At 48.6% G+C, this 13,735-nt stretch overlaps 1 protein-coding gene across 2 annotated transcripts; it reads left to right on the top strand.

Moving 5' to 3' along the window:
- The first annotated feature begins 1,630 nt into the window (after nucleotides 1-1,630).
- LOC308570537 (uncharacterized protein) lies at nucleotides 1,631-8,067 on the top strand. 2 transcript variants are annotated; one of them, XM_081165441.1, is made up of 3 exons: nucleotides 1,631-2,092; nucleotides 2,738-2,865; nucleotides 3,683-8,067. In XM_081165441.1, exons 2-3 carry the CDS (start codon nucleotides 2,766-2,768, stop codon nucleotides 4,519-4,521), a joined length of 939 nt encoding a protein of 312 aa, XP_081021567.1. In that variant the 5' UTR covers nucleotides 1,631-2,092; nucleotides 2,738-2,765; the 3' UTR covers nucleotides 4,522-8,067. The 2 variants fall into 2 exon arrangements, with proteins under 2 accessions (XP_081021567.1, XP_081021568.1); XM_081165442.1 differs by lacking the exon at nucleotides 1,631-2,092 and adding an exon at nucleotides 2,199-2,347.
- The last annotated feature ends 5,668 nt before the right edge of the window (nucleotides 8,068-13,735 follow it).

Raw genomic sequence — 13,735 nt, 5'->3', positions numbered from 1 at the left:
CCTGGCACATGAAAATATATAATGATGGCGCCAGGCAAAGTTCCTTGGTGAGAGCGTTCTGCAAACATGGGCCCTGAGCCACATTTCCAGGACAAAACCAACACTTTGAAATTAAGTGCTAGACCAGATCTACCCACTCTTTGAAGAAACTGATTTTCTAGATCCATTTGAATCAGAGTTTAGGCTTGATTTGGACACAGAAACTGTCTTGGTCACCCTGTATTGATGACCTCTCGTGGCAGAGAGACAGGGGAAATGTGTCCCTTTTAATTCTTCTCAACCTCTCAACAGTTTCTGATATCAAGCATCATATCCTTGTGGAGCAGATGTCCAAGTTAGGGATGAGAGGCACTTCTTTTCAGTGGTTCAGGTCCTACTTGGATGATCATTTCCAGATGGTGATGCTTGGCGTGTGCTCTTGGGCTCCGTGGAGCCTTCAATATGTTCTGCTCCTTTACACCTGCAGGTGTGGCAGTGGATGTCCTGGACCTCAGTGTTAAGATTACTGCAATGCCTTATACACAGGGCTACCTCTGAAGATGGTTCAGAAACTTGAGCTAGTGCAGAATTTAGAGGCCAGGTTGCTCTCTGGGACAAGATGCTTTGAGCATATGACGCCAATCCTGGCCCAACTGCACTGACTGCCAATTAATTTCCAGGCCAGATTCAAAGTGTTGGTTTTGACCTACGTATAAAGCCTTAAACAGCCCAGGATCACAATACCCCAAGGACTGCCTCTCTCCATATGAACCTACCCGGACCCTGAGATCATCCTCTGAGGCCCTTCTTTGTGGGCCTCCTCCACGAAAGGTCTGGAGGGCGGCAACATGAGGCTTGCCTGGCGACTTCATTACATATCTTTAGGCACTAGGCAAAAACATCCCCCTTTCCCCAGGCCTTTGGCTAATTAAAAACACCTTGTCTTTTAAACTAGACGGAGGTTCTGGTTTGTTGCTATATTTTGTGTTCTCATTTTTTTTAAAATAAAAAACCGAATTGCTCTGTGATCTTCGGATAAAGGGTGGTATATAAATTTAATACTTTTTTTTTAAAAAAAAAAGTATTAAATGCACCTGCAGGGTGCCTGTCTGAGTAGCACAGCTGCAGGGCAGGGATATATAGGAGTGAAGTTAAATATGGAATGCCTTATTTTTGTTATTGTCAGGGGGGTACTGCCCTTAAGAAGATGCTAGTGGGATTCTCTTCTTCTGATGCCATGCCAGTCTTGGGTGCACAATGCCCCTCTGGCCTAATGATGTTTTAGGATGGATTATTTATTACTTATTTATTAAATGTATGCACTGCCAGTTAGACCAGAGGCCCGTCTAACTAGTGCAGCATTGTGCTCCCCAGAGGCACGCGCAATCCGGAGGGCCAGGAAGCTCGCTCGTCGTTGTCCAGGCACAGGTATTTGGTACTCAGTGACATGTCCCCTCCGTGAACCTGGAAGGTCCCGCTGGAATCGGCCCTCCCTTCCCACTGCATCCCGCTCAGCCCTTGGAAAGCCGCCTCGGCTTCGCCCAGCGCCCCGGTCCGCGCTGCGCGTCGGCCGGGCTCCGCTTCGGTCCTAGGCCCCCGCCGCGGCGCTTGGCAAGGGGGGCTCCGCGCCGGCCTCTTGTTTGGGGCGGCTGCTCCGCGTTGCAAAACAGAAGCGATGCCGCTAGAGGGCTCTGGCCATTGTCAAAAAAAGGAGAGGCAGAGAAAGAGGCGACTGTTCTCATTTTCTCTCTCGCTGCTGCTCCCGCTGACGATTTTGGGGGCTGAACTTCCCAGGTCAGCGCCGGAGAGCCTTGTTGTTGCTGCTTCTCCTCCTCCTCCTGCTTGCGTAGCAGCGGCAGCAGCAACCCCAGACCCGGCGCCACCCCGACGGGGCTGCGGGAGCCTCCAGTTTTAAGAAATCTCCTCGTTCTCCAGCCGCATCCTCAAGGGAGAGAGAGACCTTTATCAGCCTCGGTTGCTTTTCTCTCCCCCGCCCCCACTTCTTTCTTTTCTCTCTCCTCCCCTCCCACCCTTTTTAATATTATCATTTAAAGGAGAGATCGCGAACTCTGCAGCTTCTCAGGGACCCGATCCTGAAGCCAGAGACTTCCAGGTAACTCCCGCCGACTGGGGTTTGGGCAGCCAGCCAAAAGTCCAGCAACGTAGCCAGGCAACTTCCTCATTAAAAAAGGGGGGGCGGGGAGGGGAGGGGGAGCCTATCACAAACAGCGGGGAGCCAACGCACCGCCGTTCCATCAGCGCCTCTGCTCTCCGAACGAACCGCTCCCCCCCCCCGCAAACAAGGTGGGGGGGGCACACACCCGGATCTTCCCTACGTGTATATAAACAAGAAGAGAGCTTTCAAGACGTGAGAATGACGTAGACCTTGGGCTGGGTTGGTAGAGGAAGTAGGAAAGCTTGCCTCCTCGTCGTCCTCCTCCACCCGCCGCCGTCGCCTTCCTGGCAGGACTCGTGTGCCTCTTAAGAACTGTGCACGCCGTGCAGAAATCGGCCCAGGAAAGTCTTCTTCACCTGTTGAATTTCTGCACGTCGCCCAAAGTTGTTAAAAGTGCACCAGCCTTGCCAGGGAGACGGGAGGCGCAGCAGGATTGATATTGCAGGGGAGAGAGAGGAGGGCCGCAGGAATCCTGTAGCTTTGAGATCAGGGGGGCTAATGCTGTCCAGCAAAGGCCACGTTACAGGCCCGAAGCCGCAGGGTTGGTGATGGATTCTGAGCAGGGGAAACTTATTTTTTCAGAGGCCACAGCCTTCTGCAGAAGTGACTGATGTATTTTGCTGAGATTCAGTGGGCCCTTCTGGACCCATGCCAGAGACCTGTCTACAGGGACATTGTGCAGGACAATTATGGGACTCTACTCTCACTAGGTAAGGACTTTTCTTTTTATTTATTTCTTTTTTTACTTCTTTTTTATATTTAAAAAAATTCATATAAAATCAGCTTTAAGTAGTAAAGATGGCTATTGCAAACCTGAGATCCCAGAGGTCCCAAAACGTATGGCAACATTGACATTGACTTCTGCTGGTTTAAGAATATGCAGCCTTTTGAATTACAGGGAACTCTTGATCAGGCCAGGAGAGTTTCTTTGAAATCTTGAAGGCTGCGTGTTGCTAAGCCAGCAAAACTCTCTCCAGTGAAAATATGTCAGGACACTTCTTTAGTAAGCTCACAGAAAAGCCTCAGAAGATTAGAATTACTCCATCTTGTGGTAGATGGAGAGAAGATAGAAAGTTATGAGAAAATTTCCTGTCCCTGTATAGTCAGCAGTCCTACATCACAGAAATATTTGGAGCGTTAGATAGTTGTGGAGGCCAAACCCAATAACTCTGGTGGAATTCCCATAGAATTCTGCTGGTTAGCTATGGAATGTCAGGAATTAGAAGCTAATATTAGTGTCAGCCAGCACTACCTCTTGGGTCTGGGTTGGTCTAGTTCACCTATTGTATGGAACGATGCTTTTAAGCCGCGGCACCAGCAAATGGGTTTTATTTAGTTATTTTGACTCCTGACCCGCCCCTTGCCCCCCATCCATCCATCAAAATATCTCAGGTTGGTAACACCACTTAAAACAGCAAATGATCAAACCAACAAGGTAAGGTAACCATTCAGATATAAAACGTTGAAACAAAGCAAAAAGGGGGTGGAAATATTCCCATGCTTGCTTCACTCTCTTTCCTTTGATAGATGGAGGAACCATGAACCCAAATCCCCAGCCTGGAGGTGCAGAGGCTGGGCCGACACAGAAGCAGGTTCCAGGACGCCCTGAAGGCTCCCTTTACCCAGGCCAGAACCAGGCTGGGCAGCAAAGCGAGGAACCGGGGAAAGGATGGGCCAAGCCGCCTCTTCCTCCTCCATTGCCGAAAGGCAACCCCAGTCTCCCGCCCCGGGTCTATATGGGGCCTGGCCCAAGCCTGTGTGTCCAGTGTGGGGAGAGCCTTGCCCAAACTCGGCACAGCGTCGCCCAGCCCCAGAGAGCCCCCCATCCTGCCGATAAGTTCTACCCATGCTCCGATTGCGGGAAAAGCTTCGGCGTGAGCTCCCACCTCACCATCCACCGGAGGATCCACACGGGTGAGAAGCCTTACGAGTGCAATGAATGCGGGAAGAGGTTCAGCCAGAGCTCCACCCTCGTTCTCCACCGCCGCATCCACACCGGAGAGAAGCCTTACAAATGCGTGGATTGTGGGAAGTGCTTCTCAGTGAGCTCTCACCTGACCAAGCACCAGAGGGTCCACACGGGGGAAAAGCCGTACGAATGCCAAGCATGCGGGAAAAGGTTCAGCCAGAGCTCCACCCTCATCCTTCACCAGCGGATCCACACCGGGGAGAGGCCTTACAAATGCGACGAGTGCGGGAAGACCTTCAGCGTCAGCTCCCACCTCACCATCCACCAGAGAATCCACACAGGGGAGAAGCCCTATCACTGCACGGAATGTGGGAAGAGTTTCCGGCAAAGGTCTGGCCTCAGTACACACCAGAAAACCCACATGGTCCTTGTGAGACCTTACAAGTGCCCGCCTTGAAGAGGGAACCAAGCTTTGGGTCGCAAACCACCAGCTTTTCTTGCCCGACGCTTTGCTCAGTGAAGAGACTGTGGCTGCAGACAGATAGAAGGAGGGGAGAGTTGGCTGGCACCCCGAATTTTATGAGCTTTGTTGGAGACTTGTGGGGGGCTGGGAGGCACTGTTAATGCGAAAGGTACTTCAGGGTTGCCACCCTCCCACCACAGTCGAGTTAGGGCCATTCATGAGATCCCAACATGTTCCTTCCAAAAAGCACTTCCGCTTTGGGTGATATTTCTTTCAAACCACAACACAGTGTTACGTACGGGGAACGTGGCTTTCTTTCCCAAGCTAGCAGTTTGGAGGGCTGTCTGAAATGCAATTTGTGGCAACTGTCACAGACACTAACTGGATATTTCCCGTGACATCGCCAATGCCAACTTAGATCGCCCCCCCCCCCAGCGGTCCTCAAGTGTGAAAATGTTCCAGTAACAATTTAAAATGAAAGGAGGAGGTTAAGGGGGTTGGGTAGACTTCTCTTCTCCACAGCAACGCTCTGCCATTTTTGTAAACGTTTTCTTTTGCTTAGTTGCTCCTTTCTAGCTTGTTGTTTTCAATGGTTTATATACAGTGATTGGTGGTGGTTTTATATGTTGTACAATTGTGAGCTTTCTTGGGGGGCTTTGGCTGGGGAGCGGCATAGAGCATAATCAGTCACAAATGGGATGCTGATGAAAGGTGTGTCTTCCCTGTGGTCCAGAGCTAGAACCAGAGCACACATTTCCTGTATGTGTTTGTGTGTTTTAAAAAGACAGAAATGAGAATAAGAACAAAATATCCCAGCACAGCAAGGCTGCCTGGTTGCAACGTAGAGATCCAGGCTGTGTACACATAATACGTTTGAAGCACAGGGCTTCCGCCAAAGAATCCTGGAAACTGTACTTTAGCCCTCACAGAACTACAATTCCCAGCACCCTTTAAACTACAGTTTCCACAATTTTGGGGGGTAAGTCAGGTGCTTTAAATATACAATGTGTTCAGAGCCCTGCTCTGTCCTTTTAAAAGCCCTAAAGCTAGTGGCAGGATTTGGGGGTAGAAGTCCTCGGCCTTACTCAGTAGATGGGGCAGAAGAGCTGGCTTGCTAGAAGATGTATAGGTGGCTACCAGCTTGGTGGTTTAAAAGGGGATTAAACAAATTAATGGAGGAGAGGGCAATCAGTGGTTTCTTGACCATGATGGCTGTGTGCTCCCTCCAGGATTGCAGTCTGCCTCTGCATACCAGCTGTTGGGCATCTCAAGTGAGGAGAGTGCTGCTGTGCTCATTTCTTGCTTATGGGCTTCCTATGTGAAAACACAATGGGGGATTAAGGCCTTTGGTCTGACCCAGCATGGCACTTCTGATGTTCCTCCCACAGTTTTGACTCAGTGAAGTTATACACCAGGGGCAGCCTATGTGGTGGCCTCCAGATGTTGGACAGCAACTCCCATCATCCCTGGCCATTGACTGTACTGGCTGAGGCTGATGGGAGTTGGAGTCCAGGAACATCTGAAGAACATCTGGTTACCCTTATACTATCTAAAGAGAGGAGTTCCCAAGAGACCATTAAGCCCAAAGGCTAAAATGACCGGACTGCACCACTGCCGGAACCATCACCTCCCATCCCATCACTCCTTTGGTCCCTTTGCCAGAGTTTCTTTCAACTTCTGCAGCCAATGCAGCAACTGCAGTGCTGTTTTTACTCCAGCAGAAAGTGGGAGAGAACAGTGACAGAGGGGGCCCTCAGCAGATACACAGAATGGAATCGCACATGTAGCTCTGTCAGGAAAGAAAGATGGCTGTCGAAGGCTGGCTGCAACTGAACCTTGTCTCCACAGAGCCTCACAGCTGTGTGGGATGTGCTGTTCCTCCTTGGCATACTATATAAAGTAGGTGCAGGGAACGTTCAGCCCTCCGTACTACAATTCCCATCATCCCTGGCTATTGGTCATTGTTGCTAGGGCTGATGGGAGATGCAGTTCAGCAACATCTAGGGTCAGAGGTTGGGGGAGCAGCCACAGGAGCAGCATCAATTTGGAAGGAACAGAGGTAGATAGAAAAGGAAGTACAGTGGTACCTCAGGTTACATACGCTTCAGGTTACAGACTCCGCTAACCCAGAAATAGTACTTCGGGTTAAGAACTTTGCTTCAGGATGAGAACAGAAATCGTGCAGCGGCGGCGTAGCAGCAGTGGGAGGCCCCATTAGCTAAAGTGGTGCTTCAGGTTAAGAACAGTTTCAGGTTAAGAACGGACCTCCGGAACGAATTAAGTACTTAACCCGAGGTACCACTGTATCACTTCCATGTGGGAGGTTCAGCAGGAACAGCGAGGAAACTCTGGATCACAATTTGGTGGTGAGCCAGGAAAGTAGGCTATTTGAAGGATGAAGTATTGAAGGAGGAGGGAAGAGAGAAGGAAATTTGCCCCGTAACCCCAGGAGATCTCAGTGATTCACCAAGGACGTCCTGAAGGAAATAGAAAGTTTGAGGGCTCTGAGATCACTTGCAAGTTGCTGCTCTCATATGGGGGAGATTTCAGAACAGGAAAGATGCTACAGGAGACTAAGAGAGCGGGCCCGGTGGATATTTACAAGATTATGCATGGTGTAAATAAAGTGGGCAGATAGGTTTTTATTTCTCTTTTGGCAGCATTAGGACCTGAGGTCATCCGGTGAAACTGATTGGTAGAAGATGCAAAGCAGAAGAAACATAGGACTTAAATAATAACTTTCACATTTAACGTACAGAATTCATTGTTGCATGATGCCAGTTGCCACGGGCTCTCAAGGGGGATTGGACAAATACATGGAGGAACAGCCTATCAGTGGATGCCTTGAACATCCATGTTCCAAAGCAGCATGCGTGCTTCATGAGTCCCAGCCTTTGGGAGATGACAGCGGGGAGATGCTCTTGCCTTTGAGCCCTGCATGTGGCCTTTCCTGAAGCATCTGGCCAGCGCTGCTTGAAAGAGGACTCCTGACTAGATCTGTCTTTGGTTTGATCCAACACTCCTTAGCTTTTAAAGGGACGCTGTTGGAGGTATTATGCCTCTGAGCACCACTTGCAGAAAATCTCAAGGCTGTTGCGCTCGGTTTCTCATAGGTATCTGGCTGGGCACTGAGATCAGGATGCTGGACTATGATGGGACTTTGGATGGATCTAGCAGAGCTCCTCTTCAGTTTGCACACGATCTCTGGCCTAGATCTGGAAAGCCCAGATCATCTCCCTTCATTCTTTGGGGGTCAGCATGTTGGTGCCTCTGCCCCTGGATTGGGGCAAGCAGAGCGACAGCACTAAGGAGAACACCCGTTTTTGTTTCATTTCTAATTGTCTGGATGTTGTTAGATAGTCAAAACACTTCAATTAACAGGAATTTTAGCCGTTTTTAGGTGCTCTTCCTTTCCATCTGTAGCTTTCCCTTATTATCAACAGTCGTTTATATTTCTTCACCCACAAATCTCTCACTAACATCTCACCCTGTAATCTCCATGGCTTCATTCAAGGCATATTAAAAGTTCGGAGAATTTTGCAGGAGTGTTTTGTGTGGTTATTTTTAACCCATCAGCTGCTGAAGGTCTTGGTTTACTTAACACAGGGTACAGCCATACTTCCTCTGCCCCCAGGGAAAACCCACAGTTTAGCTCTGAATCGGAACAAGCAGCAGTTGGGTTTTCTGCATATTGCCATTGGCGCTAAACCATGGGTTTTCCAGGAGAACATGGTGGGGCGAGGACAAAAGCACATGGACTCATGCCTAGAAAGCATGGGGCAAGCAGAAAACCACTCAGACCCAGGCTTTATAGGAAATGTGGACGAGCCCACTGACTGTAATAAACATGTTCAAGATAAAAGGAAGGCAAAGGAAAAGGGGCTAGGGCTTTGTATAGTTATTCTTCATACTCCATCTTTCCACAGGGAATATCTTGAAATTCACGCCACTCAAAAGATTGGTACTTCTCATTAGCTCCTTTGTTTCAAAAGTTAACAGCCACTTCCTGCTTCTGCTAATGGAGATGGCAGGTTTATGTGTGACAGTGAGATTTCCTTTCATTGTAATTCCTGGGTGCCAGAAGGCAGAATTTAGCAGCATCAAAATACAGGCCAAACCAGTTTTTCGGTGTTCAATAAACTGAAGGGATGGGCCATTATAAGAGGGCAAAGGGAAGGGTGATGACCATTAAGAAAGCCATCAGCAAAGCTAAGGCTAGGTGCTAGCCAGCGAATGGAAGGAGCCTTCCCTTGGCTTTAGGTAGTTAGCAGAACGCAATACCAGAGGTGGTTTCAGAACTCCAGTTTGCATGATACAAGTTGCAGGGGAAATAGTTGCAGTTTATAAGCAGCGGCAGGTTGGAGAATAATGTGGGCTGACAATTTGAATCCAGGACTGTGGACGTGGGAGAAGCCAATCTTCCTCACTTACCAGGAAGAAGGCTCCCAGGAGATGGAAAACCTGTGATTTCATCATAACGACCAGCAATTTCTTTCACTCTATTGCCATATAATAAATGCCTGTGTGTTGTTTAGGGCCTATGACTTGTTAGCATTTAGAAATGCACAAACTGAATAAGAACAGTTATTTTAAGCACAGATATTTTACCCACTTATAATTAGTAAGTAACTTCCTTAAATAAACTACTTTCCTAAGGCTGCAATTCTATACTCTGCTAAGAAGAAGTCTTATTGAACTTGGGCCTACTGCTCAGTGGGCATGTATAGCATTGGGTTGCAAGTTAGTTGCCCCTTCTCTCTCTATTAAACACTCCGTGGTGTTCACAGTCAGAGTACGAAAAGCAGCTGGAGGTCCAGGTTTGCTTAAGCAGCAAGGGTAATGTTGATCCTGGAGAAACCTATCCCCAAACGGGGAGAGTTTTGGGTGGGTAACGCAGAATGAGTCACACAGGTAGAATCTGAAGCTCCACCACTTGGGGTGGGGAAGAGACTATTTTCAGGGGCCAGCAAACATTTTCAGGAGGGGGCCGTCCACTGTCCCTCAGACCTTGTGGGGGACCGGACTCAATTTTTTTGGGGGGGAAAGAACGAATTCCTATGCCCCACAAATAACTCAGAGGCATTTTAAATAAAAGCACACAGTCTGCTCATGTTAAAACACCAGGCAGGCCCCACAAATAACCCAGAGATGCATTTTAAATAAAAGGACACATACTACTCATGTAAAAACGCTGATTCCCAGACCGTCCGCGGGCCAGGTTTAGAAGGTGATTGGGCTGGATCTGGCTCCCAGGCCTTAGTTTGCCTACCCATGGACTAACCAATCTAAATTAGAAGAAAGGAAAGAGATGTTCTCTTTTAAAAAAAGCTCGTCTTTTAAAAATGGAATCCTTTCAAATATATTTGCATTCCTCTGACAGATGAATGGTTTGTGATATAATTCTGTTCTCATACCCTCCAACAGAGCTTTCTGTTGTGTGCGTGTGGCTGCATACAAGTCATACATTTCAAGCCCATTTAAAACACATCCTGCCCCTAGAAAAAAATACGGTAATGAAAACCATGGTTTACCCCCTCTACAGAAGCTACAATTCCCATCACCTTAAAAAAAACCAACCTACAGCTTCCAGGATAGCTCAGTCTGTAGAGCTTGAGACTTGATCTCCGGGATGTGGGTTCGAATCCCACGTTGGGCAAAAAGATTCCTGCATTGCAGGGGGTTGGACTAGATGATGTGCTGTCCCTTCCAACCTTACAGTTCTGTGATTCCTTGAGGGTGGTGTGCTTTAAATGTATGGTGCGTACACGGATGCTGTGCTTATTTACTTTGTACCCCACCTTTCCTCCAGAGAGTTCAAGGTGGCTCCCCTCAACACCCACTCACACTTCCCCACAACATACACAACAATGCTCTGAGGTAGGTTTGGCTGAGAGACTGTTGAGAGTTGGCCCAAGGCTTTATGACCGAGCGAAGATTTTAAATCTGGTCTCCTGGGGTCCTTGTCTAACCACTGCATCAAACTGGCTGACCCATCTGGGTGTGTGAAATATACATAGGCAGAAGGGAAAGGCCAAAGACATTTTGCTGCCTGTGGAGAACAGAACGGAGCACACACAATTCCACCTATGGAAGCCAAATGGGCCTACAGTTGAATTTTGCTTCTGCACCGGCAGTGCCACCTATTGCACTGGCAGGCAGCAACATTCACTTAGTGGGCATGGGGCAGGCAATGTGGCACACATGAGGCAGCTGCCTTGCTTGCCTAATAGTGGGACTGGCCCTGTGCATACATATATAACCACATACACAGGTTTCAACAACAACAACTTGCATTGAAAAAGGATTGTTTCCAAACCTTCATATGAGAAAAGTTGCATATGGTAGAATTTTCCCTCCTCTGGGGATGGATGGGTACAGGAGCCCTCTCACAATCTGGAAAAGCAACCCCTGTGCCATTTTCGGTGTGTTGCTTTGTTTTTATGCCCTGGTAGGGTTCCTGCCTGCCTGACATATATTCAACACAGCTCTTGTTAACGGAGAAATCTGAGGGCTCCCTTGGACAAAAAAAACAGGCATACCAGAGCAAAACAGCAGCCAGTAGGCTTGGTCTTTATTGAAGACTGTCGTGACAGAACTCCCACCTGCCACAAGGTGGAACAAGATGGAAGCCCCAACAAAAGAGTCCCCAAACTTTTATCAGCTGTTAATCCCCATGTTACACCCCCCCCAAACTACATCACTCATATATCACAGTTACCTCATGAAAGGGGAGGTCTGGTGGCAGTAATCTGAGCATCCTGGACCCTGCCCCGATCGTTCTCCTTGCCCTCCACCAAACACCCATCAAGTGTAACAAAAAAGATATTTACATTTCCCTGTTTCCCAGCCAAGTTAATCACACCCTTTTGTCTTCATCTGGGTTTGTTATTTCTGGAATGGCTACCTGTCTGGCACTCAGGTATCAGGATGCCAGGGATTATCACTCAGGCAGAGGGGCTGCTGAGTAGCTGAGCTCACATACCTACATGAATTTCTGAAGTTTTCCCAGTGAGCCAGTACATAGATACATTTATCAGTGAATTGTTACATTTGGTATCGTGCAGCAAAGGCCCTTTGAATAGATAGGAAGAAAGTGTTTTGTGGGGACAAATCACAAAAGTGATTGTGCTGATTTTGGTAGTGGGCTGCATGTGCATTATATCTGCTGGAGGGGCACCCCCCCCAACCTATACATAAATTCCTGCAACACTCTCATAATTCATTAATATGAGAAACCAATATGCAAACCAAGCCTTATGATGAACGGTTGAAAGGGTATGTATAGCCTGGAAAAGAGGAGATATCTTTAAATACCTCAAGGGCTGTCACATGGAAGAGTGAATAAGCTCGTTTGCTCCTGCTCTGGAGGGTAGGACTCGAACCAACGACTTCAAGTTACAAGGAAGGAGATTTCGACTAAATATACGGAAAAACTTTCTGACAGTATGCTGTTCAACAGTGGAACAGTCTCCCTCTGGAGGTGGTAGTAGACTCTCCTTCCTTGTAGGCTTTTAAGCAGAGGTTGGATGGCCATCTGTCATGGATGCTTTAGCTGAAATTCCTCCATTGCCGGGGGTTGGACTAGATGATCCTTGGGGTTCCTTCCAAGTCTACAATTCTCTGATTGGGGGCAGGAGGGAAAGGGGGGAGGGCAGGAAAGGAAAGGCACACAGCACCTGTTGAATGTCTGCCTGCCGTTGAGCTGCTTAAAGCGCAGCACCTAATTCAAATCCTTCCCCCCCAAAAAATTCCAACAGCATGCCCAGACTTAGGGAGAAAACCAGGGGTTAAAACCATGGAGCAATCCAGGCGCCATCCCTGCCTGTGGCCAGAGCGGCTGCCTGTGTTGAGCCCTGGGCTGCAGATGGTCCAATTCCTTTCTCCGCTTCCCTGGCCGCCGTCATCCCCAATGCCCCCCTTCCCCCCGCCCCCCAAACAAGATGCAGGTTGGGCTGCCTCCTGCCTCCCTCTGCTGCTGGAACAAGGAGGCGCCAGCTCAAGCCCCGCTTTGAGCAGCGAGGTCAGAAGGGACTGTGTGAAGCTGGCGGAGAGCGGTGCCCGATGCGAGTGCCAAGGGAGGGATTGATGGCACACGGGGAAAGGGAAGACGTCCCCTTCTGCAGATGGCTGGGGGGCGAGGCAGGGGCTGCTTGGGCACACTCAGGGAGGATGTGCCAGGGGTAGGGGGCATGGGCATAGCCAGGGGGGAGCGGGGGAGCAGCATCAATGCAATAAATAAAAATACTGAACTAAAAGCAGAAATTGTAGAAAGATTTTGAGCTCATTCTGAGCACTTGGGGTCAAAAGAAAGTGATTTGAAACAACGTTGTTGAAACATTTCGTTCCGAATCTGCTAGACAGCCAGAAGATGAGGACCAGTGGGTGTCCTGGCCACCCCCACCTCCCAAAATAAATCATCACTTGAAGTGTGTTATGCTTGTGCAAAGGAGGGGGCATTTTTTGAAACAGTTCCCTGGTTTTGGAACATCCTAAAGAGGCTCGACTTGCATATTACAGTGTTTTGGGCATCAGGTTAAGACTTCCTTGCTTGCCCTGTCATTTTGAAGGAGCTGTGTTTGCTGTTTAGCAGTTGTCTTTTAGTTTTTATTGAGTGTGTGTGTGTGTGTGTGTGTGTGTGTGTGTGTGAGCTTATGGCTTTTATTTTGCTTTTATTAATGCATTAGATTACAGTGGATGCTCAGGTTGTGAACATGATCCATGCAGGAAACACGTTCACAACCTGCAGCGCTTGCAACCCGCAGTGGCGCGTCTGCACATGTGCATGCGCAAGTGCTGAAACCCAGAAGTAACCCATTCCGGTACTTCCGGGTTCAGCGTGGTGCACAACCTGAAATCGCACAACTCAAAGCGTCTGTAACCCGAGGTATGACTGTATTGCTGTCATTGTGCACCGAGGAGCAATTTCAGGGGGGAAAAGTAAAATAAAATGGGAGATAAGAGGCAGTGTGGCACTGCCTGAATTCTACTTGCTGGGCACTGCAAGAGTGGAGAGTGCTGTTGCTCTCATTTCCTGCATGTGGGCTCCCTACACACATCTGGTTGGCCCCTATGAGAACAGGATGCTGGACTAGATTGGCCTTTGGCCTGATCCAACAGGGCTCTCATGTACTTAAGTGAACCAGTCTTCCCATGTTTCTCTGCATCTAATTTTACGCCTTGTTACTTTTTCCTGAAGTTGAGATCCACT

Source organism: Podarcis bocagei, assembly GCF_964188305.1.
Source record: "Podarcis bocagei genome assembly, chromosome: 13".
Lineage (NCBI taxonomy): Eukaryota > Metazoa > Chordata > Lepidosauria > Squamata > Lacertidae > Podarcis > Podarcis bocagei.
Note: the sequence above shows the minus strand (reverse complement) of the source record. Positions and strands in the feature narration are given on the sequence as shown.